The following is a 25,876-nucleotide window of genomic DNA, read 5'->3' as shown; positions in this document are numbered from 1 at the left end:
CCCGGCCCTAGGAGCCCCCAGCCCGGCAACGCCCCGCTCCCCGGGGGGCTGCACACCCGGCAGTGGGGTTTGCACACCCAGCCAAGGGGTTTGCACACCCGGCAGTGGGGTTTGCACACAAAATCCCAGGGGGTGACCCCCCCCCCGTGCCGGGCTCCGGGCTGTGCCCCCCCGGGTGCCCCAAAGGGAGGTTCAGCCCCAGCCCGGGCCAGCAGCTCCCGGCGACCCCGGCCACGGCAGCGGGGTAAAGAAATGCCTCGGCTGCAGGCGGCGGTGTCTGCTGGTCCTGTGGCCGTGTCACCCCACGGCCGTGTCACCCCAGGGCCGTGTCACCCCGCGGCCTGGCCGTGGCCGGAGGCAGCACCGGGCGATGGCGGCAGAGCTGAGCCGGGTCTGGCAGCACCCGGGGACCCTCCCGGCCCCAGCAGCTCACACACACTCACACACACACACAGAGACACACACAGACACACACAGAGACACACACACTCACACACACACACACACACAGAGACACACACAGACACACACAGAGACACACAGACACACACACACACAGAGACACACACACACACAGACACACACACAGAGACACACAGACACACACACGCGTGTGCGGACGTGCACGCTTGTGTGCAGGCACATGCGTGAGCGCCGTACGTGCGCCTGTCCCCCGGCGTGTCCGTGCGTGCGTGGGAGCAGCGGGGGCCGGGCCAGCCCCGGAGATGAGCTCACGGCCCGGGCCCGTTTCCATCAGGCTGACGCGAGGGGACAGCTGGCGGGATCCCCCCCCCCCCCCCCCCCGCCCGCGGGACCGCCCCGGTACCGAGAGAGCTGGGCAGCCCAGGCCCCGCCGGGACCCTCTGCCCGCCCCCCCACCCCCCCCCCCGGGCTGCCCGAGCGCGGTCGGGACCCCACGGCTGCGTGGGCAGCGTGAGGCGGGGACGGGGGGGGGAGCTGGCGCGGAGGACCCCCGGGAGCTCAGCCCGTCCCCGCAGCCGGTTCCCTCTCGGTTCAGGGCGGCTGAGAGACGCCGAGTTCCCCCACCGCGGCCTCTGGGCTGCCGCCCCCTCCAGCCCCCCCGGGGCAGATAATCGCGGGCGGAAGCGTCGGCCGGGCCGGGCAGCGTCTGGCGTGTCCCCCCCCCCCCCGTGCCCCCCCCCCGGGAGTTTCGGCTGCGGGGGACGGTGCAGGCGGCGGGCAGGCTTCACCGGAGTTCCCACCGCTCCACCGGAGCTGCTGCGGGCACAGCCGGGACCGGCCACACGCCGCCGTCGGTGCAGGCGGCAGCGCACGCGTGTGAGCACCCACGGCACGAGCACCTGCCCAGCACCCGCCGTGGCCGTGGCCGTCGTGTCCCCCCGTCCGTCCCAGCCAGCACCCACCGCGGCTCCCGGGGACCACCCGCCTCTGCCCGGGGGAGCCCCGGTTCAGCCCCGGAGGGGTTCGCCCTGCCCGTGCCCGTCACCGGAGCCTCGGGGCGGGTCCCGCGGCGGCGGGCGCTGTTGCTGGCGGGGCTCTGCCAGGCTCAGCCCCCGCGTGTCCCGTCCCCCCCCCCGCACGATCGTCTTTTTCCTCTTCCAATTTTCTGGATGATTAACTCGACTGCTGTTTCCTGACAACCTCTGCTGTTGGTATTAATTTCTTTTAACTAGTGATTAATTACTCGCTGTCTCCCGCGCTCCTTCTCCCTGTTGCCTATTTGCATATTAATCAAATTCTACTTGATGGCCTGCCTGTCACCTCCCTGCCACGGCCCCGCGACTCCCGTCACCCGCCGGTGCCATTACGGGGGCTCAGGGCTCGCACGGCCCCCGCCGCGGCAGCCCCCCCCCCCCCCCCCCCCCCCCGCTGCCGGGGACCCCGGGAACCCGCGGGCCGGTGGGGGACGGGAGACGCCGGGATCTGCTCCCCCCGGGGCCACGGCACAGGGCGGCGGGAGGGACGCGGCCACCACCGCTGCCTCGGGGCTGGCCCGGCCCCGCAGACCGGGCACCGGGTCCCTGCCCTGCCTGCCCCCGAGCCGGGGCGAGCCCTGCGAGGAGCTGGGGGTCCCCGTTACTTCCCGGGCTAAGGCTGCCCCCGAACCGGACCGGGAGCGTCGGCCGGTGCAGAGGGCTCGGGGGGCGGGAGGGGCGACGCGTCCCGGGGGGGGGAGGGTCCGCACCGGGGGCTGCTGCACACCCGGTGCTGGGGCTCCGGTACCCGCGCCCGGGGACGCCCCGCGGTACCGCGGAGGGGCGGGGGGCGCCGCCCAGCACCGGCACGGGCCGGATCCGGTCCCCGGAGCGCCGCGCGGCCGAGGCCGCCCCCTGGTGGCCGCCGGTGGGGCTGCGCGAGGCCGGTACCGAGGCCGGGCGGAGCCGCGTGCGGCAGCGCAGCCCCGGGAGCGCTCCGGTTAGAGCCCGGGGGGGGGCGGGGCGGGGGCAGCACCGCGGGAGCCTGAGGAAAAGGGGGGGCGGGGGGGGGGGGGGCCCGGGCGGGTTGTACCGGCAGCCGCAGAACCGGGGCCCGGAGGACGAGCAGCTTCACCGGCACAGGGAGAGGGGCCGCCGGACACCCGGGCAGGGGCTCTGGGTCCCGGGGCGGGGCGGGGAGAGCAGGCTGGCGGCTCCTGCTCCGGCAAGGGCGGAGGGGACGGGAAGGGAGGGAGGGACGGACAGCCGGGAGGGACCGACGGACAGACAGCCCGGACGGACAGACAGCCGGGAGGGACAGACAGCCCGGACGGACAGACAGCCGGGAGGGACAGACGGACAGCCACCGCTGGCTCTCAGTTTTATTAAGAAAACCCAAACCAGGTACAAGCCCCCAGGGAGCCGAGGGGAACGGCCATCCCCAGGCACAGCCCTGGCCTGGCTCTCCCGGCACGAGGAGCCCCCGGTGGCACCGGCCCACGGCAGCCGCCAGCCCCCCGGGACGCAGACCCGGACCCACACGTCCCCGGGACAGGGGAGCCCTGTGCCCAGGGCGGGGGGCAGCAGCACGGCCCCCTCCCTGCCAGGGGCCGCACACCCCAGCAAGGCACAGCCACTGGAGACACCGGGGGGGGGGATGGGGGGGACGGACACCCCCCCCAGAGGCAGCAGGAGGGGGACGGACGGACACCCCCCCCCCAAGAGGCAGCAGGAGGGGGGCAGATTCTGCTGCCTGCAAAGGGAAAAGGCACAGGCAGGGGGAAGGCAGACCCCAGTTCAGCCCCCCCCCAAGAGCCGCAGGGGTCCCGCTGGCAGCCCCCCCAACCCCCTGCCCAGCAGAAGGCCCCCCGCAGCAGGTGCCCCCCGCTCAGGTCCCAGGTGGTGCAGGCAGGAGGAGCAGGCAGGAGGAGCAGGCAGGGCCCTCACACGCCCGTGCTGGCTCCTCTGGCTGGGGGGCAAACCCGCGCAGCGGCCGATGCCTCCACGGCTCCGCTCCCGCAGGGCTCCCCCTGCGGCAGGCACCGTGCCGGCTGCCGGGCACAGGGCACCCACCCAGCGGTACACGGGCAGGGACCTGCTGCGGGCAGGGAGCCAGCGCGGGCAGGGAGCCGCGCCGTGCCATCGCAGCCATCCATCAGGGCAGCGGGCAGGGACGCGGCAGTGCCGAGGGTCCAGCTCTTCTGCAGCATCCCAGCGGTGCGGGAGGGCAACGTCACACCGCGCGGGGTCCGGCTTCGCTGCCGTAAGCTGAGGAGCCCCCCCCCCAGCTACAGGAGCCCCCTGGGGAGGGCACCCACCTTGCTGTGGGGCTCTGGGTGCCACTGGCGGGAGGGGGTGGCGTGGGAGGGGTGCTTGAGCTGCAGCACCAGCCTGCTTCCCTCCACCTCGGCATCCTGGGGGGACAGGGGAGCTGAGCTGGCAGTGCCGCCCCCACCGGGGTGGGGATGAGGGCAGGACAGGCCCCCCGACACCCCACGTCCGGCACCGCCAGCCCCCTGGCACCCACCCCACCGTGTGATGCCCACCGCGGCTCACCTGCATGGCTGCGTAGGCGGCTTCTGCCGCCGCCTTCTGCGTGTAGTTGATGAAGGCGCAACGTCTCTCCGGCAGCATCCGGATGAAGCGGATCTCCCCAAAGCTGCGGGGTGGAGAGTTAGCACCCACCCCAGAGAGACCCCCCACCCTCGCAGGGTTTCTCCCCAGGCCAGGAGTGCTGGGGAACGGGCACAGGGCTGGCAGGGGGCCACGGGGGCTCAGCACAGACAGGCTCACCGGCTGAAGGAGGTGTGCAGAACCTTCTTGCTGATCTTGGGGGTGACGTTCCCCACCCAGAGAGGGTAGCAGTCCCTACCAAACCGCATCAGTGTCACCGGCGGCCAGCTCCGTCCCACACCAGCTTGAGGATCCCCCCAGCATCGCCAGCTCCATGGGAGCTCTGGGCCCCACTCGCTCCTGCCCACCACCCCAGGAAGGGCCTGGCACCGTCCCAGCCGGGCAGGGGGGCTGCCCCGGGGCCACCTCGGCCCCCCCAGCCCCAGCACTACCTGGCAGGATGGGTTGGAGGCAGTGTCTGCTGGCTGCTGGCCACGGCCCGGCCCTGGCTTCTCGCCTGGCTCCTGGAGCTCACGACGGTCACGAAGCCGCTCATGTCCGTGTCTGGGCAGCTCCTGCCCACCTGCTCCCCTGCCGAGAGGCAAGAACGGGCTCAGCTGACTCCATAGGCCGGCACAGCACCCGCTGTGGGCCAGCACCCGCCGTGGGCCAGCACCCGCCGTGGGCTGGCCCCAGCATCATCCCGAACCCCTCGAGGTCCCCCAGCACCCCCCGGCTCCCCGCTCTGCCAACGGCTCCAAAGCAAAACGCCGGTGCTGAGGTCCCTTACCGGGGGGTGGCAGCAGCGGCTCCTCGGCCTCCAGCAGGGTCGGGGAGACAGGGACCCCCCCCGGGCTGCCCCAGCCACAGGGTCTGCTCTGCTGCAGGGGGAGAGGAGGTCAGGCCCTGCAGGGCAGCAGCTGCGGCCGGTGGGGCCGGGAACTCACCCGCAGCAGGGCCCGGCAGGCCTCCAGCTGGGCGGCCGCCTCGGCGTCAGCGCCGTCCAGGTGCAGCAGCTCCTCAAACGTGCTGGCGGCCTCGGCGTAGCGCTGCGACACGGGGGACAGGGGCTGAGCTCCTGCTGTCCACACCGACCCCCCGCCCGGCCGGCCCCGGCACTCGGCCCCCTGCTCCACCCCACGAAGGGCTCTGCCCAGCCCCGCTGGCACCCCACAATTCCCCTGGCACCCCATAACCACCCCAGCCCTCCCACCTCACAGCCCCCTGCCCAGCCCAGCCAGCCCTGGCACCCCGCAGACCCCACCCGTCCCTGGTACCTCCAGCCCCCGCAGCGCCTTGCCCTTGCGGAAGAAGCCTTTGGGCCACCCGGGCTGGAGCCGCAGCGACACCTGCGCGTCCCTGAGCGCCTCCTCGTAGCGCCGAAGCTTCTCGTAGCAGTAGGAGCGGTTCCCAAAGAGCCTGCGGGGAGAGCGGGGTCACTGGTGCCCAGGACCCGCAGCCCCCGGGCAACGCCACTCCCCGGCCCCGTCACTCACCGGTGCTCCCTGGGGTTCAGCTTCACAGCCTCGGTGAAGGCCTGCACCGCCTCGGCGTAGTGGCCCTTCTGGGCAGCCTTGTTGCCGCGGTCTGTGGGGAAAGCATTGCCTGCTGCTGACCTCCAGCCCAGCTGGGGAGCAGAGCTGGGCCCCCCAAAATGGACATCTGCTGGGGACGAGCAGAGGCAAGCAGGGCCGCGGAGGAGACGGTCGCTCTGCCGTCACCCAGCCGCGAGGGAAAAGATGCCTTAGGGACAGCGTGGAGCCACACTGGACTGCAAAGAGCCGTGCCAGCGAGGAGATCCGGCGCAGACCCTCTAGGGCCGACCTGTCCTGGAGCCGAGAAGCAGCGAGGCAGAGCCCCCGCACACCCACCCCCTCCTCTCACTGCCCGGGTGGCCCAAGGCACTGACCTGCGAGAACCAGGCTCTGCTCCACCATGCTCATGTCCAGGGGCACAGGCTTGGGCTCGGGCAGGCAGGGCAGTGAGGGCTCAGGCACTCGTGGGGCGGGCAGAGAGGGCTCGGGCACTTGTGGGGCAGGAAGAGAGGGCAGCAAGGGCTCGGGCACCTGTGGAGTGGGCAGGGAGGGCAGCCAGGGCTCAGGTACCTGTGGGGTGGGCAGGCAGGGCAGGGAGGGCAGCCAGGGCTCAGGCAGGTCCTTCCCCGTGCCCTGGGGGCTCCGACTCACCTTCCCGGGCACCTTCTTGCTTGGCTCTGCATCATCCGTCTTGGCCGGCTTCTCCTTCCCGGGTGCCGGCAGCCTCACGCCCGCTTTCTGCCGGGCTTTGAAGACGAAGGTGCAGCTCAAGTCCAGCTCCTCCTGGGAGAGGCAGGTTGGGCGAGGTGGGCAGAGCCCCCGGCCTGCCCGCAGGACAGATCCTGCGCCACGCTGGTGCCCGTGCCAGGAGCCCTTACCTCCATCTCCTCTGCCTTGGCCTCCCGGCCTCCTCCCTCCTCTCCCTCGGAGGCTGCGCTGTCCCCAAGGCACGGAGAGGGGCTGGGTCCCGACCAGCTCTCCCCTGCCTCGGCATTGCTGTTTTTGGGGTGCCCCGCGGCACCGCTCAGGGATGAGGTGCTCTGGAAGGAGTAGGCAGGAGTGTGACGGCAGCCTGGGCAGCAGGGCTCTGCCTGCACATCCCTTTCCCGCAGCCACAGCGTCCCTCCTGCAGAGACTCAGAGGACCCCCGAAGGCAGCACGGCCTGGCTGCTGCGGTGCCCACAGCCAGGCCGGGGCAAGGGGCCGGTGCAGTCACTCACAGACTCCGTCTCCTGTTTACTTTTCTGCTCTTGTCTCAATTTTTCTCGTTTCTTCCGGTCTTTCTGCTTCTGGAACCAGAGCGAGCCATGAGCAGGCAGAGCAGCGCAGCCCCACGCCTGGCCCCATGCCGCAGCTCTGCCTCGGCACTGCTATGGGAGGGGGAGCGAGCCCCGGGCTGCCCCCCGAGATGCGCTTCCCCCCCAGGGCAAAGGCAGGGCTCAGGAGGAAGGGAGACGCTGGCAGGACAAACCCCCCACAGGGTGCATCCACCTTCTTCTTCAGCTTCTTCTTCTCCGCCTTCCTCTTTATCCGCTCCTCCTCGGCCACCAGCTCCCGTGCATTCTTCTCCGCTTCCTGGGGGAGCGATGCCGTGAGCACCAGCGCCCAGCACCGTGGCTGGGAGAGCGGGATGGCCCCGGCTGTGCCGACAGCAGCGCTGCCGGCCCCCTCCCCGCCCCAGGTCAGCGCTGCCAGCCGCCCCCGGCCCCCCCGAGGAGGTGGAAGGACAAGAGGGACTGCAGGAGGTGACAGGGATGAGGGGAGGGGCACCTGGGGGAGCAGAATCGGGCAGCCCGCAGGCAGCCCGCAGGCAGCCCTCACCTCGGCCGTAAGCTGGTGCCTCCAGGGCGCAGGCAGCCGGCGCAGCTTCACCTCCAGAGCGCTCAGGGGGGGGCGGGCGGGCAGCGGCTCCTCGCACAGAAAGGACTTCTTGAACCCGCAGAAGTTGTACGGGGGGTCGCTGTCCTCGCTGGAAACGTCCCAGTTCTGGCTGAAGCCGGTCCACTCCTCCTCCTCGTCCTCCTCATCCTCGCTGGGCTCCTCCAGCCGGCTGGGGCAGTACCAGAAGCCCGGGCCTGCGCGGGGAGAACCGGGCCCGTCAGCGGCAGCTCCCGAGCACCGGGACCCCCGGGCAGCCCCCGCCCGGTGACTCCTCCCCGACTCACCGCGCTCGAAGGCGTCCCGGGCCACGGACGCTTCCCCCATGGCGCTGCGGTTCGCCTGCGGCGGCACCGGGAGCTGGAGCGGCGGGACCGGGCCGGGGGAGGCGGCGCTGCCTCCCGCGGGGCCCCCGGGGCTCCAGCGCAGCCCACCCCGGGAGCCCGGCCCCGGCCCCCGCCGCCCCCCACGTACCTGCCGCCAGCTGCTCTCGGCCTCGGGCGGGCAGTGCCGGGGGCAGAAGGGCGCTGCGGGAAGCGGAGCCAGCCCTGAGCCGTCGGAAACAAAACCGAAAGGGGGCGGCGGGGCGGGGAGAGCCCGGCTCCGCCCCGCCGCCCCCTCCGGCCTCCACCGCCCCGCCCCACCCAGTACCGGCCCCGCGGGCACCCCCAACCCCGGCGGGCCGGGCTCACAGCGCGGCACCCACGGCTGCAGGACCCCGGCCTAACCGCCCCGGGACCCCCTGGCCCTGCCTCGGGACCCCCCCGGCCCTGCCCCGGGACCCCCCCGGTCCCGCTCCCCGGCTCCCTCTCGCCCCGTACCGCCGCTCCAGCCGCCGGGGCCGAGCACGCAGCCCCAGGGACAGGCGGCGGGGGCGGCCCCGAACCTGAAGGCCCCCAGCCCCGGCCCGGCCGGGTCCCGCGTCCCGCCCGCCCCCCGCATCGCCCCGTCCCACCGGCGGACGCGCCGGAAGTGCGGCGCAGCGCAAACCGGAAGTGTGGCAAACACCGGCCGAGGCTACCCGGCCTCCATGTTGGATGAGGGCAGGACGGCGGCCCGCGAGGCCCGTACCGAGCAGAACCGGGGCTCCGCGTCTCCTCCCGCCGTCCCGGTCTCCGCTTTAACCGCGGGCCCGGCCGCCTCCCGCTGCTCAGGACTCCCCCCCCCCCACTTCCTCTACCGGGCACCGCAGCGCTGCCCTCTCAGCGGTTCAGCCCTGCCCGTTCCTCCGGATTAGCGCGGGCGCGGCCTTAAGCCAATTTCCTCCCGCCGCCCCCGGGGATGGCCCAGCATGGAGGACGGCGGCTCCGAGCGTCGCGGCGGGGAGCCCTGCCTGCAGGTGAGGCCCCGAACGGGCAAGGAGACCTCCGGATTCAGTCCCCTCCCCGGGGACACCGGCTGGGACTCGGGCCCGGTGCCGACGATCGGCCGGGAGCCGCCGGTCGGCGGCTCCCGGCCGATCGTCGGCACCGGGCCCGTAGGCCGCGACCGGCGTCTCCTTGACAACGCGCCCCCGGGGGGGCGTGGTCTGACTGAGGGGGCGTGTCCTCACGGCACCGTTACCAAGCGGCGAGGGGCGGGGCAATCCTCCCAGTCCACGCCCCCTTCCCACTGTAGCCACGCCCCTTCCCACATAGCCACGCCCACTTCCCCACTATAGCCACGCCCCCTCGCCGGTAGCCACGCCCCTGCCCCCCCTTACCGGCGGGGGTCCCGATCCCGTTCACTTCGCAGGTGGATGAAGGCGATGGCGCCGGTCTGAGCGGCCTCATCCTCCTCCTCCTGACGGCTCGTCCTGCCCTGCCCACCCCGGGGGATGGGGCTGCCCGTGGGGAACCCACCGAGACAGGTGAGGGGTGCTGGTCCGGGTTGGGGGGTGCTGGAGGGGGGGAACCCTGGGGGGGGGGGAGGGTTCAGCGTCCTGAGAGGGGCGGGACAGGTGAGGAACGGTGCACGGTTAGCGTGTAATTCACGTGTAACGTGTGCGTAAGCCCTGCTGGCACCTGGCAGCAGCGGCACGCTGGGATGGATCCTGTGCCAGGAGGGGCTGGGGGGCTCCCCGGGTGCCCACGGGGGGCTGAGGGTCTCAGCACCACCCGGGGTGGCTGCAGAGCAGTGTGGCTGCGTCCCCCATCCCCTCCGGATGCCGGGGAAGAGCCGGGGTGGCCGCGGGCAGGGGCTGCCCCCCCCCTCCCCGTGTTGCTCCGCACCGAGGGTCCCTGCCCCTGCAGGCAGCAGCTCCCTGGGGGGCCTGGCCCGCTCCCTGCAGAAGGCGGAGGCCATGCTGCGCAGCTGCGTCAGCCCCGGCCTGCAGCGCCTGCTGGCTCCGCGGCCCCGCGAGCGCGGCTACGACAGCGAGGACGAGGATGAGGACGAAGAAGCGCCGGCCCTCCTGGCCCCGCTGGAGCAGAGCTTCCCGGGGCTGCGCCGCTGCCTCTGCGTCTGGGAGGACCCCCGCACCGAGACCTTCCGGGGCCACGTGCGGCCCCAGCCTGGCGGCGACGGCACCGCCGCCTTCTCCTACCACCCCGTCCACCCGCACGTGGCCGAGCGCGGCGCCGCCCTGCATGCCCTGCTGCAGCACCGCCACCACCTCCGCCTCGTCCGCGACTACACCCGCCGCCTGAAGGCCGCCTCCGACTTCCTCCGCCGGCTCCTGGCGCTGGTGGAGCAGCCGGAGCCACCGGCGTGGGAGCTGGGGGCCGCCCAGCCGCTGCGGGGGCTCTGCCAGGAGCTGCGGACGCACGCTGGCCATTGGAGTGGGCTGCGGCGGCGGATGCGCGGCGACCCGTGGCTGCGGCCGCTGCTGCTGCGCAGGCACGAGTCGGTGGCACACATGCGGCGGGCGCTGCTGCTGCTGGCGCTGCACGCCGTGCGGCTGGCCGAGCGCCACGCCGAGGCGCGGCTGCGGGGGCTGGCGCGGGCCGGCCCCGCTGCCGCCCCCTCCCCGGCGCTGCTCTCCGACCTCTTCCAGGGCCTGGAGATCTACAACCAGGTGGTGGGTGACCTGGACCTGGAGCTGGGCATTGCCGGCCGGCTGCCCACCGGCGTCACCGGCTGCCACGGGGCTGCCGGGAACTGCTCCCACGCCTTCCCCGCAGCCAGGGTGCTGGGGATACTGGCGGCCGAGCGGGGCCGGCTGGCGGCCGAGCGGCTCCAGCCCCTCCTGCAGCTGCGGGACGGGGGCGGTGGGGCAGAACACGTCTCCTGGGAGGACGTCACGATGCCTTGGCCCCTGGAGCGCGGCACTGTGGCGGTGGGCGTGGGACCCTCCGGACAGGAGGAGCCGCCAGGCCTCACCGGGGAGCTGCAGGCGCTGTGCAGGGAGGACGAGGAGCTGATGGGCCTCGTCCTGGGGGTGCTGGTGGCCTCTGCCGACAGCCTCTGGCAACACGTCCTCCGTGGGCCCAAGCAGGAGAAGCCGGTGGCGGTGGCGGAGAGCCCCGAGAACCTGGAGCCGCCGGCAGCCAGCATGGACACGGTCGCCAGGCCAAGCTCTGCCGGCTGGAAGTCGGTGCGGTGGCTGGACGCCTCCCGTGCACCGGCGGCCGAGGCCCTGCACGCCCAGTACCGCCCGCTCTTCTGGGGGGCTGCCGGCACCGCGCTGGGGCACCGCCTGGGGCTGCCGTGCCGTGGGGAGGGCAGGGCCGCGGCCACGGCGTGGGAGCTGAGCCACGCTCTGACCCAGGGTAGGTGGGGGCCGGGGCGGGGGGCGGCAGCGGCACCGAGGAGCAGCTCCCCGGGATCCCTCCCGGTGCTGCCGCGGGGTGCGCTGGCCCTCACGCCCTGTCCCCCCGCAGCCCGCGTCCCCCAGGAGTGCGAGGAGGAGCTGGGGCGGCTCTGCCTGCGCCTGCTCTGCCGGGGCGTCCTCCGGAGCTGGGAGCGAGGTACGGGGTGCGGGGCGCGGGGTGCCGGCAGGAGCGCAGCATGGGGCTGCTGACCGGTGCTCCCCCCCCCCGCAGACTTTGCCCGCGCCCTGGGCTCGGGTCTGTCCGACAAGTGCTCGGGGGAGCCGGTGCCGGCGGCAGGGCCGGTGCGGAGCAGGACGGCACGGTGCCTGCAGCAGCTCTACCCGGCCCTGGCCTTCGCCCTGCGCTGCCTGCGGCCCCTGCCCGCCTGCCCGCCCGGTGAGTGGCATCCGGGGGACGGGCATCATCCCGGGGGTCCCCTCGGGGCTGCCCCCCACCCCACGGGGTGCCGCTTCCCCCCAAGGCCCCCTCATCCCCTGCCTCCCCCAGGCCGCCCCCCCGGCTCGTCCTGCCTGCGCCTGCAGGTGCTGGGCTGCTGCCTGGCCACGGCGCATGCTGCCTGCTCCTGGCTGATGGGCAGAGCCTGCCGGTACCTGGCGGCCTGGGCCCTGCAACCCTTCCTGCTCGTCACCCAGGGCGACCTGCCGGTATGCGGGGCACGGGACCCATCTGTGGGGCTGGCTGTGGGGCTGGGGACGGGCTGTGGGGATGGGCTGTGGGGCTGGGGACGGGCTGTGGGGATGGGCTGTGGGGCTGGGGCTGGGCTGTGGGGCTGGCTGTGGGGCTGGGGATGGGCTGTGGGGCTGGCTGTGGGGCTGGGGACGGGCTGTGGGGCTGGCTGTGGGGCTGGGGCTGGGCTGTGGGGCTGGCTGTGGGGCTGGCTGCTGGGCAGGATTGGTCTCACCCCTGTTCCCTGCAGCTGCTGAAGCTGGAGACAGACAGGCTGGTGGTGCTGGTGAGCGGGACCTTCCCGGAGCCCGGGGACGTCCCCCCGCCGCTGCCCCCCGCCCCGCTGTCCCACCAGGAGCGCCGGCTCTGCCAGCAGATTCGCTCCACGGCTGCCAGCATCCAGGTACAGCACGACCGTGGCAGCCGGGGAGCCGCAGGGTGCCGTGAGCCCCCCGCGCCACCTCGGCTCCCCCCGCTCTGCCCCCAGCTCTTCTCGGGGGACGCGCTGAAGATGTTCTCCACCGACTGCAAGCGGATGTCGGCGGAGATCTTCGACCAGACCATGCCGCTGGGCAAGCACTGGAGGGTCGGCCTCCGCACGGGTGGGTGGGGGTGCCTGGGTGCCGGGCAGGGCCGCGGGCAGGGCCGCGGGCAGGGCTGAGCGGGTGCGCGCGTCTCCCCCCCGCAGACCTGCCCAGCTCCCCCAGCGCGTACGCGGCGGCGGCGGCCCAGGCGGTGCTGGGGCAGGTGCTGCAGGGCGCCCAGCTCCTGCCCCGCGACGCCCAGGCGCCCGCCCTGGCCCGGGTGACCACGGCGTTCCTGGAGGCCTGGATGGACCACATCCTGGCGCAGAGGATCAAGTTCAGGTAGCGGGCGGCGGCGGTGGCGGGGCCGAGCTGGCGCGGGCAGCGCCGGGGTGCCGGGCTGAGTGCCGCCAGTGTCCCCCCAGCCTGCAGGGAGCTTTGCAGCTGCGGCAGGACTTCGAGCTGGTGCGGGAGCTGGTGGGCTCGGAGCGCTACGGGCTGTCCCCCGAGACCCGGCAGTCCCTGCTCTCCCTCCGCGTCTTCCAGCAGATGGACGGAGCCATCCTCTGCCTCCTGCAGCAGCCCGGCGGGGCGGCCGGCGTGGCCCCCCGGCCCTGGCAATCCCTGCGCCGCTGCTGTGAGTGTGGGGGGGACGGGGATGGCCCCCGCCTGCTGCCCTCGGCTCGGCCGCCCTGCGGGTTGTGGCCGTCCCGGGTCCCAGCCGACCTCTCAGGGTGGCCCCCGCCGGCGTGAGAGTCCAGGATCCCCGGCACGGCCGGGCCCTTGCCCCCTCCCCGACTCCCATCTCTCCCCGGCCAGGCTCGGACAACGGTGCTCGCCCGCAGGAGCCGGGCACGGACACCTTGCACGGCCTGGAAACCCTGGAGGTACCGGCGGCAGCGGGGACCCCACCGTCCACCCCCGGTGCCGAGCCGCCGGCGCGGTTGCGGAGCACCGTCCCCGAATCGTACCTGTCCGGCAGCCAACAGCAATGGCTGTCGCTACGGCTGCACCGGACCCGGCGTTGGCGCGTACCCGGCCTTCCCTGCGTCGGCAACAACCCCGAAACCTGACCGTGGCGGCAATAAAACGATTGCGGCGGCTGCAACGGGACCGGGGGTGGTGGTGGTGTCCGTCTGTCTGTCCGTGTCACCGAGTCTATCCCCGGGACCCGGGGTGGGGAACGGGGACTGCAATGCTCCTGCCTGCTGCTGCCTGTACCTGCTGCCTGCACGATGCTTTAACCGGTTCCCCGTCCCCTTTGTCCGGGTCGCCGGGCTTCGGCAGCGGCCCCGGGGCCGCTGCCGAAGCCCGGCGACCCGGGCAAAGGGCAAAGGGGACGGGGAACCGGGAAAGGGGTTACCGGAGCACACCCCCTCCCCATCCCGGTGTGACTACGGTTCCCATGATGCCGCCGTTCCCGGTCACTTCCGCCGCGGGGCGGGGTCGGGTTGAGCCGAGCGTCCCTTCCCGGTCCCGGTCCCGGTCCCGGTGCGGCCCCGGTGCCGCCCGCCATGGCCGTTCCCGCCGCCGAGCTGGGCGCTACCGATCGCGGCCCCTTTGCCACCACGGCAAGTAACGGCACCGGGACCGGGATAGGGACGGAACCCGCACCGACACCCCCCGGTTGGGACCGGGCTGGAGCGGGACCGGTGCTACGGGCTCGGGGAGGCACCGGCGAGAACGCCGGGGGGGGGGTCGGGGGTCCCTGCTGGGGCTGGGGGGGGTGTCCCTGCAAGGGGGGGGCTGGGGGTGCGTGGTGGGGGTCCCTTGGGGGTCCCAGGGAAGGCTGGGGGGTGCGTGATGGGGGGTCCATGGGGGTCTCTTGGGGGGCTGGGGGGTGCATGGCGGGGGTCCATGGGGGGTCCAGGGGAGGCCAGGGGTGTATGGTGGGGGTACATGGGGTGTCTTGGGGTCCGGGGGTGCATGGTGGGGGTCCCTCGGGGGTCCCGGGTCCACATCGCATCAGGGTGATGGTGCCCGCGGTGCGCAGGGCCCCTGCCTGGCGGGTGCGGAGGAAGAGGAGGAAGAGGACAGGGATGAGGAGCTGCTGGGGGCCGGGGGTCCCCGCACCTGGACCCCCCAGGAGAAGCTGCTGCACGAGGCGCGGCTGAAGGCCAAGGCCAAGCGGCGGCTGCGGCGCACGTCCTCCCGGGACTCGGCCCGCGAGTCGCTCTCCGAGGGCGCCGAGCCCAGCCCCGAGCCCGGCAGCCCCAAGGGCCGGGGCCACGACCGCAGGTCCCGCATGGGCAAGGGCCGCGGGCTGCCCAAGAAAGGTGAGGGGCAGCGGCGCGTGGGGCTGGGACCCCCGTGGCTCCGTCACCCCGTGGGGCTGGAACCCCCCCTACATCCTCCGTGGGGCTGGGCTCCCTCCCGGTGCCCCAGGCTCACTCCCGACCAGGGGGGCCCCACCGCTGAGCCCCCTCTCACCCGCGCGTGCCCGGTGCAGGCGGTGCCGGGGGCAAAGGCGTGTGGGGTGCCCCCGGCGTGGTCTATGGCTACCAGGAGCCCGACGCCCGCGACCCCAACTACGACGAGGCGGCTCAGGTACAGCCCTGGCCCCCCCCCGGCCCCGCACCGTCCCCTGCCCTCGCGGGCCGGCTGCAGGCAGCGGTGCAGGCAGGGATGGCGTCGTCCCGTCCCCGCAGGGGGACACGGTCTACGCCACCGTGGTGCCCGAGCTGGAGGAGGGGGAGCTGGAGAAGAACGTGCAGCCCATGGTGCTGGAGTACTTCGAGCACGGGGACACCAGCGAGGTCATGGTGCGTCGGGGTGGGGGGCGGCGGGGGGCTGTCGGGAGGGGACGGGGCCCCTCAGCGACACGGACCCTCAGGGATGGTGCAGGCTGGGATGGGGAAGGGTCCCTTGGGGAGGGGCTGGGGGTCCACTGCTGATGGGGACCCTGTGGGAAGGGGCAGGGTCCCCTGGGGAGGGGGGTCCCTTGGTGGTGGTGGGGAGACTCCCCCCTTGGGGGGGAGAGTGTCCCTGGGCTGTCAGGAGGGGACAGGGGCCCCTCGGTGACACGGACCCTCAGGGACAGGGCGGGATGGGGAAGGGTCCCTTGGGGAGGGGGTGGGGGTCCTGTGGTGGCCGGGACCTTCGGGGGGGCCAGGCTGGTGTGGTGTGGGGAGGAACGGGGTCCCTTGGGGACGGGGGGTGTCTGGGGGGTTCAGGGCTCCCCGGAGGGGAGTCTGGGGGTCCGTGGAGCGGGCGGCAGGGGGTGACGTGCCGGGCGCAGGAGCTGCTGCGGGGGCTGAACCTGGGCGGCCGGCGGCACGCGGTGCCCTCGCTGGCGGTGGCCCTGGCGCTGGAGGGCAAGGCCAGCCACCGCGAGCTGACCTCCCGCCTGCTCTCCGACCTGGTGGGCCACGTCGTCACCCCCGAGGACATCGCCTGGGCCTTCGACAAGATGCTGCGGGACCTGCCCGACCTCATCCTCGACACCCCCGAGGCCCCCCAGGTATCAGTGGGACGGGACAGGGACAGGGACTGGGGGTGCTCTGGGGGGGATGCGGCTGTGCTGGGGGGGTCACAGCCATGCTGGGGGGGTCACGGCTGTGCCAGGGGATGCTCCGGGAGGGACGCGGCCGTGCCGGGGAGGAGGGACGGGCGCTGACGCTGTGCCCCCAGATGCTGGGGCAGTTCATCGCCCGGGCGGTGGCCGACCACGCGCTGCCCCTGGACTTCCTGGAGCGCTACAAGGGGCGCGTGGACTGCGAACACGCCAGGTAAGCGCCGCACCGGCCCCCGCTGCCCCCCCCAGCGCGCCGCCCTCACCCCCCTCTCCCACAGGGCCGCCCTGGACCGCGCCGCTGTCCTGCTCCGCATCAAGCGTGACGTCAACCGGCTGGACAACGTCTGGGGCGTGGGGGGCGGCCAGCGCCCCGTCAAGCACCTCGTCAAGGAGGTCAGCGCCCGGCCACCCCCCCGGCCTGTCCCCCAGCTTCACCCGTGGCCTGGCCCCCCCCGGGACGTGTCCCCCTGCTCCCTGCACCCCCCCACCTCCAGACGTCCCACAGACACCCCCCGCCACGTCCCTCTGGACACGTCCCTGTGCCCCCCCCGGCTCTCCCCACGCCGTGTCCCCCCCCCGTGCCCCCACCCCAGCTGCCGCTGTCCCCAGATGAACCTGCTGCTGCGGGAGTACCTGCTCTCCGGGGAGGTGTCGGAGGCCGAGCAGTGCCTGCGGGAGCTGGAGGTGCCCCACTTCCACCACGAGCTGGTCTACGAGGTCAGGGCTGGGGGTACCGGGGGTGCCGGGGGGGTCCCCGCGGCCCCGCTGACCCCCGCCGCCCGCAGGCAGTGGTGATGGTGCTGGAGGGCTCCGGGGAGGGGCCGGTGGCCATGATGGTGACGCTGCTGAAGGTGCTGTGGGAGACGGGGCTGGTGACGCTGGACCAGATGAACCGGGTGAGCGCGGGGGCGCGTGGAGGGGTGTCGGTAGCAGCCCCCCCCTGGGGCTGACACTGCTGCGTGCCCCCCCCGGCCCCCCCAGGGCTTCCAGCGGGTGTACGAGGAGCTGGGGGACATCAGCCTGGACGTGCCGCTGGCCCACGGCCTGCTGGAGCGGCTGGTGGAGCTCTGCTTCGACCGTGGCATCATCACCAGGGCGCTGCGGGACGCCTGCCCCGCCAGGTACCGGCACCGGGGGGGGGGGGGTGTCGGTGGAGGTGCCCCCCCTCCATCATCATCATCCTCCTCCTCCTCCTCCTCTGCAGGGGCCGGAAGCGCTTCGTGAGTGAGGGCGACGGGGGACGGGTCAAGCAGTGAGGGGGCTGCCCCGGGGCGCTGCCGGCCCTCGGTGTCCCAGCGGGGGGGGGGGGTCACCGGTCCCCCTTGTGCCCGGACCCCCCCTGCCCGGCTGTGGGGCTCCCCGGGAGGGGACGGGCAGCGCCGACCAAGGAACACAATAAAGCGGCTTCCAAGGACGTGCTGAGTGCGGCCTGTGTTGGGCTGGGACACGCACACCCCCCCCCGGGGGTCACTTCTCGGGTTTGGGGGGGGGGGGGAACCCCACCGGGGAGGCCTGACCCTGCAGTTTCTCCTCCGACCCGCTAGGGGGCGCCACCGCGAAGCCCCCCAACCATATCCCGCCGCTCTCCCACCGCCTCCGTCGCGCCGTGATGACGCAAGCGGCGCTTGGACGGACCATGGCGGGCGAACGGAGGCGGCGCGGTGGAGAAGGACCGCGGGAACGAAACCGGGAACGAGGGAACCGACGGGAACGGGAGCAACAACGGGGACCGGGTCGGGGACGGGTGGCTTTAGCGGTAGCGGCGGCGGCGGTAGCGCTGGCCTTGGGCCTAACGGCGGCGGTGGCTGAATGGAACCGGTGGAGCGAGGCCTCCCGTCTCGTTACCCCCCCACCCCGCTCCCCCGGCGCTCCCTCCCGGTTCTACCGGGCCTCTCGCTTCGCCCCAACTCTTCTGGGGTACTTACCGACCTCATGTTTACTTCGGGATGAAGACGCGCAGCCCACGGTCTCTCGTTACCGGTGAGGGATAGCGGCGGGAGCGGGGCAGGCCGAGCCCCGGGGCAGGGCTTCGCCCTGCCCCGGGGCTCGGCCTGCCCCGCTTCCGCCTGGAGAACCGCGGCTGAACACACCCCCCCCCCCCCGCCACCGGTGTCCCCAGGGCTGATGTGGCTTCAGCAACGCGAAGGGGGAGGCGGCTTACGTCACACCTGCGAGCAGAGCGACGGTCTGTCGCGATACGGCTGGTTGATGCACGACGGGGAGAATTTTGGGGTGCAAGAGATTCGAGACGGAGATTTGCTCTTAAAAACCGAATTCGTTAAACGACTGGGAGGGGAACACGGAGGGGATTGGAGTTGGCGCGTCACCGCACGGATGGAGGTGAGGGGGAGGCGGCTGCACGTATCGGGAGAAGAGCCGGAGCTCCGGGCATCCCCCCCCGCCTTCCTCACGTCTCCCCCTCATCCTCTTCCTTCTCAGGGCTCGGGCGGCCCGGCCCCCCTCCTCTCCCTCTTCTTCTACATTGCCACGGACGGGCAGGGGACGCTGCAGCCGCAGCTGGAGAACGGGACGCGGCTGGCCGCCGTGACGGGGACGGCAGAGGAGCTGGGACACTTCACCCTCACCTTCCTTCGCCCCACGGCTGAGAGCGGGGAGGACCCCAAATACGCCAGGTGCTTCGCTGCAGCAGCCCCCCATTCCTGTCCCCCCCGTTCCCTATCCCCCGTCCCCTGACCCCCTCTCTGCCGTTGCAGCTACAACTTCCTGGACGCGGCGAGCCCGGGGCTGCACCGCCTGACCGAGGTAGTGCGGAGCAGCCTGAGCAACCGCTTCGTCTTCGCCCCGCCGGGGAGACCCCGCCGCCGCTTCTTTGCCGTCGACGCCTTTCGGGGGCTGCCAGGGGTGGCGGGAGAGCCCCCGCACGGGCGCCTGCTGCTGCACCAGGTGACGCTGGAGCCGCCCGCTACGGTGGAGGTGACCTTTGAGTCGGGCAGCGCGTCGGGCCGGCCCGGGCGGCTGTCGGGGCGGGCGCTGTCGTCGGCGCTGTCGCGGCACGCGGCCGAGTTCGAGCGGCGTTTCGAGGAGACCTTCGGGCTGGGCCGCAAGGGCTTCCCCCCCCCGCAGCGGCGCTTCGCCCAGGCCGCCCTCAGTGACATGCTGGGGGGGGTGGGCTACTTCCACGGGCGGTCCCTGGTGCGGTCCCCGCTGCAGGAGCACCCCGTGCCCGGCCCCGAGGCCGCCCTCTTCACCGCCGTTCCCTCCCGCTCCTTCTTCCCCCGCGGCTTCCTCTGGGACGAAGGCTTCCACCAGCTGCTGCTGGCGCGCTGGGCGCCGGCGCTGAGCCGCGAGGCGATCGCCCACTGGCTGGACCTGATGAACGCCGAGGGCTGGATCCCGCGGGAGCAGATCCTGGGGGAGGAGGCGCGCGCCAAGGTGCCCCCCGAGTTCCTCCTGCAGCTCAGCGAGATGGCCAACCCCCCCACGCTGCTGCTGGCGCTGCAGCGGCTGCTGCCCGACGCCCCCCCGCCCTACCTGCGCCGCCTCTTCCCCCGCCTGCGCGCCTGGTACGACTGGTACAACCGGACGCAGGCCGGGCCCCTGCCCCTCACCTTCCGCTGGCGCGGCCGCGACCCCCAGCCCGAGCGTTTCCTGAACCCCAAGACGCTGGCCTCGGGGCTGGACGACTACCCCCGCGCCTCGCACCCCTCGCCCGAGGAGCGGCACCTGGACCTGCGCTGCTGGATGGCGCTGGCCTCCCGCGTGCTGGCCGAGGTGGCCGAGCGGCTGGGGGAGCCGGCCGGGCCCTACCGGGAGATGGAACGGGCGCTGAGCGACAACGGCCTGCTGGACCGGCTGCACTGGGCGCCGGAGCTGGGCGCCTTCGCCGACTACGGCAACCACAGCGCGGCGGTGGCGCTGCGCTGGCGGCGGGTCATGCCGGCAGCGCCGGGGCGGCCGCCCCCGGACCCCCAGCTGGTGCGGGAGGTGCGGGAGGCGCCGCGGCCCCAGTTCGTGGGGGCCCTGGGCTACGTCAGCCTCTTCCCGCTGCTGCTGCAGCTGCTGCGCCCCGACTCGCCGCGGCTGCCCGCCGTGCTGGCCGCCATGCGCAGCGAGCGGCAGCTCTGGACGCCCTTCGGGCTGCGCTCCCTGGCCCGCGACAGCCCCCTCTACATGCAGCGCAACACCGAGCACGACCCCCCGTACTGGCGCGGCTCCGTCTGGGTCAACATCAACTACCTGGCGCTGCGGGCGCTGCACGGCTACGCCGGCGTCGAGGGGCCGCAGCGGGAACGGGCGGCGGAACTCTACCGCGAGCTGCGCCAAAACCTGGTGGCCAACCTGTACCGGCAGCACGCCGAGAGCGGCTTCCTCTGGGAGCACTACAGCGACGGCACCGGCCGCGGCCAGGGCTGCCACCCCTTCGCCGGCTGGTCGGCCCTGGTCGTGCTGGTGATGGCCGAGGACTACTAGGGCCACCGGCAGCCGCCGGGGCCGGCCGAGGTGTGGGCAGCTGCCTGCGTGACTGGCCCTGCCCGATTTTCTCAGGTGCGGGTGGAGGCACAGATCCTGCCTCCCCCAAAATAAAGCTCCGCCACCGTGGCCCGTCGCTGCCTGTGTCGGGGTGTCACAGCTCCGTCCTGCCCCTGCCCCCCTCCTGTAGGGCTGGGGGGTCCCTCGGGGCCCAGCTCAGCCCCAGCGCCCCCCCCGGTGCCCCCCAGCAGGCGCAGGGCTGCCGTACTTCCACATCTCTTTAATGGTGAGAGAATGCTACGTGAGCTGCCCGTCCCCTGGCGGACACGGCCCCCCCCACCCCCCCACCCCGGGCAGCGGCACCGGCAGCGTGGGGGGGACGGGGTGGGCACGGGGGCCCGGCGGCTGCGGCCCCTGGAAGCAGTTCAGAGGGGAGGGGGCTCCGCGGGGACCACGCCGGCAGCAGGGCCGTGCCGCGTGAAGGGCCGGACACGACGGGGCGCGAGGAAAGAGGGGCTCAGTCGGGGCGAGGGGCCCCCGGGGGCTCCGTGGTGAGAGTCCAGACCCCGGGGACGCTGCCCTGAGCCCCCAGCAGCGGGGACGTGGGGGGGGCCGTGCCCAGGCCAGCACCGGGAGGGGGAGGCAGCCCCCGCCACCGCGCCGCCCGTCCCGCTCTGCCTGCGCCGGGCACCCTCTGAGCAGTGGGGGGTCGCACCCACCGCACCCCCACAGCTGCTCCAAGGCGGGGGGGCGCAGGACGGGCCGGGGCAGGGCCCGTGGTGCAGCCGCCTGCCCCCGCCCTGCGTACGGGCAGGGGGAGCAGGCAGCAGACGGGGCCAGGCAAGCTAACAGGCAGCAGGGAGGGCAGGGGGCACGGGCTCAGATGGGCAGGGCAGGTGAACCAGGCCCCTCGCTGCCCCCCTGACCCGGCAGCCCGCAGCGGGGCGAGGGCACGGGGCCAGCCTTGCCCAGGAGGTGGGTGCCTTCGCCTTCACCCTCCTCCTCCTCCTGGCAGCGCCCCACCTCGATGCCCGAGTCCCCCGTCAGGCGCCGGTGCCGGAAATGCTCGCCACCGGCGCTGCCGCCCTCCTCCTGCGCCGCGCCGCCCTCCTCCTCCTCACCCTCCTCGATGTCGGAGCAGGGGTGGCAGTCGGCCTCGAAGAAGTCCACGGTGGAGGAGAAGAGTGCGTGCTTGTGCGGGGCCCCGCGGGCCGGCGCCTCCTCGGGGGGCAGCTCCCAGCTGGCGCCGGTGCCGGTGCTGCTGGTGCCGCCCTCCTCGCTGGGCGTGCTGGCCTGGCTGCGCTCCGTCTCGTCCGTCACCTGCACCGAGAGCGAGGTGCTGCTGGGGGACGTAGCGCAGCTCGACTCGCAGGAGCAGCTGGTGTAGTTCTCCGAGCTGGGCGAGAGAGTGAGGCTGCTGGAGCCCAGGCGGCTGCGGGGCCCGCTCAGCTGGGCCAGGATGGCGCTGTAGGGCGGCGGGGGCGTGCTGGGGTGGTGGGCCACCTCCTCGTAGGCGGGCAGCTTGAAAGAAGCCAGCATCCCTGTGGGGCAAGGTGGGGGGAGCATGCGTCAGGGCGGCCCCCCCAGCGCCCGGGCTGCCACTGGGCCCCGTCCCCAGAGGGGATGGACCTGGAACGCGCAGCTGGGCAGGGGGCCCCGGGGAAGAGCTGGGGGGTTCGTGGGGTCTGGGGGGGACGGACACGGGGCCCCGTCACTCACTGAGGTCCATCATGGAGGTGGGGTAGTTGCAGGCACCGTGGTAGGCGATGAGGTTGATCTCCCGCTGCCGCTGCTGCTGCTGCAGGCGCAGCTTGGCCCGGCGGTGCCGGTAGGCGCAGCAGCAGCTGAAGAGGATGAGGATGGTCCAGAGGAGCCAGAACCCTGCGGGGAGCAGAGCGAGGTCACCCTCCCCTAAACCCCCCCTGCCCACGGAGGGGTGAGGCTGCAGCCCCCGACCCCCCCCCCGGGAGCCCCGGGGACCCCCCGCCCGCACTCACACCACAGCTCGTAGTAGTAGGTGCAGCAGCCGGTCTCCCCGCAGCAGTGCCCCGTCTCGCACACGTAGGGCTGGTTGTTCACCCCCGGGCAGTACTCCCGGGCCTGCGGGCACAGCCACACCGTCACCCCGGCCCCGCGGCCGCCCCAGCCCCGGGCCAAGGGAGTCCCCGTCCCAGCCCGCCGGCAGCGGGCCCTGCCCGTCGCCGGGTCCCGGCCGCCCCGGGCCGTACCTGCTGGTGCTGCCGGCCCAGCAGCGCGGCCCAGGCCCCCTCGGCGCCGCCGCTCCCGGGCCGCTCCATGGCGCCGCCTACAGCCCGCCGCGGCCCCGCGCCGGCTCCACCCGCTCGGCCGCCCCGGCCCCGGCCCCCGCCGCCCGCAGCGGCAGCCGCTGCCCCCGCCGCCGCCGCCGCCGCCCCCATCCCGGCCGCCCGGCCCTCCGCCGCCACCCGGGCCGCAGCCTCCGCCGCCGCCATCACGCCCGGGCCGAAGCTCCCGCCCCCCCCTGCCGCCGCCGCCGCCCAATCGGCCGGCGCCTCGCCGCCGCCCGCCAATCGGCGCCGCCGCCGCCGCCCTGCCCCCGCCAATCGGGCGCCGTCTGCCCGTGCCTCACGCCCAACAACAGAGACAAAGGGACCGAGCCCCGCCCCCGCCGGGATTGGCGGCCGCCGGCACCAACCGGAGGCGGAGCCCCGCCCTCCCGGCCGTGACTGACGGCGGCGCCGACCAACGGCCGTCTCGCCAAGCGCCGCCGCGCCCGACGGACGGGCGCGGCCGCCCCTGTCTGGCAGGGGCCCGCCCCCGAGGCGGGCGTTCGGGAGAGCCTGGCCAATGCGCCGCTCAGTCACGACCCTGGCGCGTGATTGGCGTAGCGGCCAACCAACCCGCAACGCCGCTCTCCGCCGGGCAGAGCCCCAGCCAATGGGCGCTGCGGCACGGCGCTTCCCGGTGTCCCGCCCCCCCCCCCCCCGAGATCGACGAGCCATACCATAGAGCTGCTGATGGGGGGGGCGAACGGGCTGTCCCATAGCGCTCCCGGGGGGGGGGGGGGGGATCCGGGCTGTCCCATAGCGCTCCCGGGGGGGGGAAACGGGCTGTCCCATAGCGCTCCCGGGGGGGGATCCGGGCTGTCCCATAGCGCTCCCGGGGGGGGGGATCCGGGCTGTCCCACAGCGCTCCCGGGGGGGGATCCGGGCTGTCCCATAGCGCTCCCGGGGGGGCCGGGCCGCCCCCCACCCCGGCAGACCCACACACGGCTCCTTCGCCATCAGCCTTTAATCAGCCCCGCGGCACCGGGCGCTGGGACCACCGCAGGACCCGCCCCGGGACCAGCCTCGCCCGGGACCCCCCCCCCACCGCCCCGAGACCCCCTCAGTCCCCGCCGGGGCCGCCCTACGGCCCCGCTCTGTCCATCCCGGCCCCCGGCCTAGGCCGCGGCCTCCTGGAGCTGGAGGTTCCTCCGGTAGCAGGCCAGGCTGCAGAGCGGCAGGCCGGTGCGGGAGCACGAGTAGCGCTTGTGGTTGGAGCAGCCGGCGACGCCGCAGAGGACGGGCGGGGGCACGGCGGGCGCCGGCGCGGGCAGCAGCGGCAGCGCCATGCCCACCGGGAAGGAGACGGTGATGAGGTCGGTGGCGTTGCAGTAGTGGACGACGGGGCAGGGGGCCTGCTTGGCCTTGCGCTCCCGCAGCGTCTTCACCTTGGCCTTGTTGGTCTTGGTCAGGCGCTCGATGGTCTGGTTCTTGTTCTCCTCCGCCTTCTTGGCCGCCTGCAGGCGCCGCTTGCGGGCCCGCTCCTCCCGCTTCACCAGCATCTCCTCCGTCAGCTCCTTCGCCTTGTAGCCCATGGGCAGCTCCAGCAGCGGCTGGCTCTGCTGCTTGTGCAGGAGGGCTTTCTGCGGGGGCACGGGGGGCACCGTCACAACCCCAGCCAGGGCCCTCTCTGCCCCTCCGAGGGCTCCCACCCGGCCCCCCCACCAGTTCTGGGGCCTCCCCAGCCCCCCATTCACCCCAGCCGGCAGCAGAGCCAGCCCGGTCCTACAGCCGCCAGCCCCACAGCCCCGGCAGGCCAGGCTGCACCCCCCAGCCCTGCCTCCGTGGGCCTCCCCAGCCCCCCCCCACCTGTCGGGCTGTCAGCAGGGACTCGTCCACCTCCTTCTTGAGCTCCCCGTTGTCGTCCAGCTCGCCCTTCTCCAGGGCGTCGAGCCAGCGCTCTTCCTCCTCCTCCTCGTCCTCACGGGCGGGGAAGCAGCTCTCCGGGTCCAGGTCCGGCAGAGGCGAGGGGTCCAGGTTGCTGTCCTCATCTGGGCCAGGCAGTGGGGGGAGAAGAGTCACCGGGGCAGGGGGGGGGTCACCCCATCCCACGGTCAGGCCACCCCTGAAGCCGCAACAGGGGGACTCACGCCGCCCCGGGGAGCGGGGCCAGGCTGCAGGGACCGTCCCTGTCCCCTCCGCAGGACACCGGGCACTCAGAGGTCCCCCCCGCCCCTGGCACTGCCCCCGGGGCTCACCCAGCCAGGCCCGGTACTGCTCGATGGGCACCCCCTCCGTGGGCTCCTCCTCCTCATCCACCACCATCAGCGGGGAGGGCGAGCGCGGCGCCTCGGGGACCACCGTGAAGGTCGGCACGCTGCGGGGACAGAGAGCGAGAGAGAACGGGGCAGCCCGTGAGCCCGGGACGGGGCCAACTGGGGTGTGGGGGACCTGGCCCGGCCCTGGCGAGGCTGGGACGTGGGGACACACGCCCAAGCGAGGACCGTGGTGCCTGTGGAGTGGGGGAAGAGACCGGCCGGGCCCCCCCTCACCTCTTGGTGCCCAGGATCTGCCCCCCCAGCTTGATCTTGAGCTTGAGCTGGGGCTTGCGCAGGCCGGCAGCAGGCTCGGGGGCCGGAGGGGGGGGCAGCCCCGCCGCCTCGTGGTGATGCTTCTTCTTGTGCTTCTTCTTGTGCTTCTTGTGCTTCTTCTTGTGGGAACCGTGCCCGCCGCCCGCCTCGGCCTCTTCCCCTGCGGAGGAAGGGGGGGGGGGGGCACAGCCATCAGCCCGGCCCGGGGACCCGCCACCGGGCCCGGCCGCGACGGGGAACGACAAGCGAAGCCGCAGCAGCTACTAGTCCCGGGCTGCCCCGGCCCGGGCTCCTCACCGTTCTCGCCGCCTTCCATCCTGCCGCGCCGCCAGGCCTTGCTCATCCGGCGCTGCCGGTGGCTGGCGTCCCGCCGTGTGGGGGAACCAATTCCGTGCGGACCCACTTCCGCCCGGCGCTGCGGAACACAGCGGGAGGGGCGTGGCGCAGCCGCCGCCATCTTTGAAGTGGGCAAGGGATTGCGCTGCCCGGGTGGAAACCGCCGCCGCGGGCCCTAAGGGCCCGCGGCGGCGGTTTCCACCCGGGCAGCGCGTGCCACAGGAGTGTGCGTGCAGGCAGGTGCCCGTGGGCACGCGCTGCCGATGGACACGTGTATACGCACAACACAAACAGCTCCGGTGTGCACCGACGTGCGCGCACGGACGCCTCCCTGCGTGCAAGCTCCTGCACGCTCCTGCACGCTTAGCCATGTGCGCGCACACACGCACACACACA

The 25,876-nt window shown here is 73.8% G+C and overlaps 6 protein-coding genes across 9 annotated transcripts; 3 read left to right on the top strand and 3 right to left on the bottom strand.

The window, feature by feature from the left end:
• Positions 1-2,747: 2,747 nt before the first annotated feature.
• Positions 2,748-8,395, bottom strand: TTC31 (tetratricopeptide repeat domain 31). Of its 2 annotated transcripts, none has more exons than XM_075752915.1 (17): positions 8,245-8,395; positions 7,898-7,950; positions 7,711-7,765; positions 7,367-7,620; positions 7,037-7,120; positions 6,766-6,834; positions 6,424-6,585; positions 6,197-6,328; positions 5,920-6,076; positions 5,507-5,597; positions 5,288-5,429; positions 4,958-5,059; positions 4,801-4,891; positions 4,463-4,601; positions 4,191-4,265; positions 3,954-4,056; positions 2,748-3,811 (listed from the first exon to the last, which is right to left on the bottom strand). In XM_075752915.1, exons 1-17 carry the CDS (start codon positions 8,363-8,365, stop codon positions 3,686-3,688), a joined length of 1,956 nt encoding a protein of 651 aa, XP_075609030.1. In that variant the 5' UTR covers positions 8,366-8,395; the 3' UTR covers positions 2,748-3,685. The 2 variants fall into 2 exon arrangements, with proteins under 2 accessions (XP_075609030.1, XP_075609031.1); XM_075752916.1 differs by having other exon boundaries at positions 5,920-6,037.
• Positions 8,396-8,622: 227 nt separating this feature from the next.
• On the top strand, positions 8,623-13,478 carry CCDC142 (coiled-coil domain containing 142). 2 transcript variants are annotated; one of them, XM_075752913.1, is made up of 11 exons: positions 8,623-8,762; positions 9,158-9,272; positions 9,655-11,112; positions 11,224-11,310; positions 11,386-11,550; positions 11,662-11,819; positions 12,092-12,244; positions 12,329-12,443; positions 12,530-12,707; positions 12,791-13,002; positions 13,185-13,478. In XM_075752913.1, exons 1-11 carry the CDS (start codon positions 8,715-8,717, stop codon positions 13,436-13,438), a joined length of 2,943 nt encoding a protein of 980 aa, XP_075609028.1. In that variant the 5' UTR covers positions 8,623-8,714; the 3' UTR covers positions 13,439-13,478. The 2 variants fall into 2 exon arrangements, with proteins under 2 accessions (XP_075609028.1, XP_075609029.1); XM_075752914.1 differs by lacking the exons at positions 12,530-12,707; positions 12,791-13,002.
• Positions 13,479-13,777: 299 nt separating this feature from the next.
• LOC142601824 (programmed cell death protein 4-like) lies at positions 13,778-17,293 on the top strand. 2 transcript variants are annotated; one of them, XM_075752911.1, is made up of 11 exons: positions 13,778-13,936; positions 14,359-14,641; positions 14,815-14,912; positions 15,014-15,127; positions 15,604-15,825; positions 15,996-16,093; positions 16,158-16,272; positions 16,489-16,596; positions 16,665-16,775; positions 16,861-17,000; positions 17,084-17,293. In XM_075752911.1, exons 1-11 carry the CDS (start codon positions 13,880-13,882, stop codon positions 17,133-17,135), a joined length of 1,398 nt encoding a protein of 465 aa, XP_075609026.1. In that variant the 5' UTR covers positions 13,778-13,879; the 3' UTR covers positions 17,136-17,293. The 2 variants fall into 2 exon arrangements, with proteins under 2 accessions (XP_075609026.1, XP_075609027.1); XM_075752912.1 differs by lacking the exon at positions 16,489-16,596.
• A 184-nt stretch (positions 17,294-17,477) lies between these two features.
• On the top strand, positions 17,478-20,441 carry MOGS (mannosyl-oligosaccharide glucosidase). Its single transcript, XM_075752909.1, has 4 exons — positions 17,478-17,859; positions 17,999-18,219; positions 18,319-18,512; positions 18,594-20,441. Exons 1-4 carry the CDS (start codon positions 17,826-17,828, stop codon positions 20,308-20,310), a joined length of 2,166 nt encoding a protein of 721 aa, XP_075609024.1. The 5' UTR covers positions 17,478-17,825; the 3' UTR covers positions 20,311-20,441.
• A 134-nt stretch (positions 20,442-20,575) lies between these two features.
• WBP1 (WW domain binding protein 1) lies at positions 20,576-22,796 on the bottom strand. The gene is made up of 4 exons (XM_075752907.1): positions 22,539-22,796; positions 22,308-22,410; positions 22,030-22,191; positions 20,576-21,851 (listed from the first exon to the last, which is right to left on the bottom strand). The coding sequence occupies exons 1-4, from the start codon at positions 22,779-22,781 to the stop codon at positions 21,190-21,192; spliced, it is 1,170 nt and encodes a 389-aa protein (XP_075609022.1). The 5' UTR covers positions 22,782-22,796; the 3' UTR covers positions 20,576-21,189.
• A 766-nt stretch (positions 22,797-23,562) lies between these two features.
• Positions 23,563-25,622, bottom strand: INO80B (INO80 complex subunit B). The gene is made up of 5 exons (XM_075752908.1): positions 25,442-25,622; positions 25,106-25,304; positions 24,812-24,930; positions 24,423-24,604; positions 23,563-24,196 (listed from the first exon to the last, which is right to left on the bottom strand). Exons 1-5 carry the CDS (start codon positions 25,599-25,601, stop codon positions 23,732-23,734), a joined length of 1,125 nt encoding a protein of 374 aa, XP_075609023.1. The 5' UTR covers positions 25,602-25,622; the 3' UTR covers positions 23,563-23,731.
• Between the last annotated feature and the right edge of the window lie 254 nt (positions 25,623-25,876).

The sequence above is a fragment of the Balearica regulorum genome, chromosome 4 (genome assembly GCF_011004875.1).
Source record: "Balearica regulorum gibbericeps isolate bBalReg1 chromosome 4, bBalReg1.pri, whole genome shotgun sequence".
NCBI classification, from domain to species: Eukaryota; Metazoa; Chordata; class Aves; order Gruiformes; family Gruidae; genus Balearica; species Balearica regulorum.
This window is presented reverse-complemented; position numbering and strand designations above follow the sequence as displayed.

Coding starts and splice junctions, on each gene's coding strand:
- TTC31 (XM_075752915.1), bottom strand. CDS start 8,365: ATGCGGGGGGCGGGCGGGACGCGGGACCCGGCCGGGCCGGGGCTGGGG. Junction 7,951..8,244: donor CCCCGGCGGCTGGAGCGGCG/GTACGGGGCGAG, acceptor CGCTTCCCGCAG/CGCCCTTCTGCCCCCGGCAC. Junction 7,121..7,366: donor GGCACCAGCTTACGGCCGAG/GTGAGGGCTGCC, acceptor TCGCTCCCCCAG/GAAGCGGAGAAGAATGCACG.
- CCDC142 (XM_075752913.1), top strand. CDS start 8,715: ATGGAGGACGGCGGCTCCGAGCGTCGCGGCGGGGAGCCCTGCCTGCAG. Junction 8,763..9,157: donor GCGGGGAGCCCTGCCTGCAG/GTGAGGCCCCGA, acceptor TTCACTTCGCAG/GTGGATGAAGGCGATGGCGC. Junction 12,245..12,328: donor CCACGGCTGCCAGCATCCAG/GTACAGCACGAC, acceptor CTCTGCCCCCAG/CTCTTCTCGGGGGACGCGCT.
- LOC142601824 (XM_075752911.1), top strand. CDS start 13,880: ATGGCCGTTCCCGCCGCCGAGCTGGGCGCTACCGATCGCGGCCCCTTT. Junction 13,937..14,358: donor GCGGCCCCTTTGCCACCACG/GCAAGTAACGGC, acceptor CGCGGTGCGCAG/GGCCCCTGCCTGGCGGGTGC. Junction 16,597..16,664: donor ACCACGAGCTGGTCTACGAG/GTCAGGGCTGGG, acceptor CGCCGCCCGCAG/GCAGTGGTGATGGTGCTGGA.
- MOGS (XM_075752909.1), top strand. CDS start 17,826: ATGAAGACGCGCAGCCCACGGTCTCTCGTTACCG. Junction 17,860..17,998: donor CCCACGGTCTCTCGTTACCG/GTGAGGGATAGC, acceptor CGGTGTCCCCAG/GGCTGATGTGGCTTCAGCAA. Junction 18,513..18,593: donor GAGGACCCCAAATACGCCAG/GTGCTTCGCTGC, acceptor CTGCCGTTGCAG/CTACAACTTCCTGGACGCGG.
- WBP1 (XM_075752907.1), bottom strand. CDS start 22,781: ATGGCGGCGGCGGAGGCTGCGGCCCGGGTGGCGGCGGAGGGCCGGGCG. Junction 22,192..22,307: donor CTACTACTACGAGCTGTGGT/GTGAGTGCGGGC, acceptor TGCTCCCCGCAG/GGTTCTGGCTCCTCTGGACC. Junction 21,852..22,029: donor CACCTCCATGATGGACCTCA/GTGAGTGACGGG, acceptor CTTGCCCCACAG/GGATGCTGGCTTCTTTCAAG.
- INO80B (XM_075752908.1), bottom strand. CDS start 25,601: ATGGCGGCGGCTGCGCCACGCCCCTCCCGCTGTGTTCCGCAGCGCCGG. Junction 25,305..25,441: donor GATGGAAGGCGGCGAGAACG/GTGAGGAGCCCG, acceptor CTTCCTCCGCAG/GGGAAGAGGCCGAGGCGGGC. Junction 24,931..25,105: donor CAGATCCTGGGCACCAAGAG/GTGAGGGGGGGC, acceptor CTGTCCCCGCAG/CGTGCCGACCTTCACGGTGG.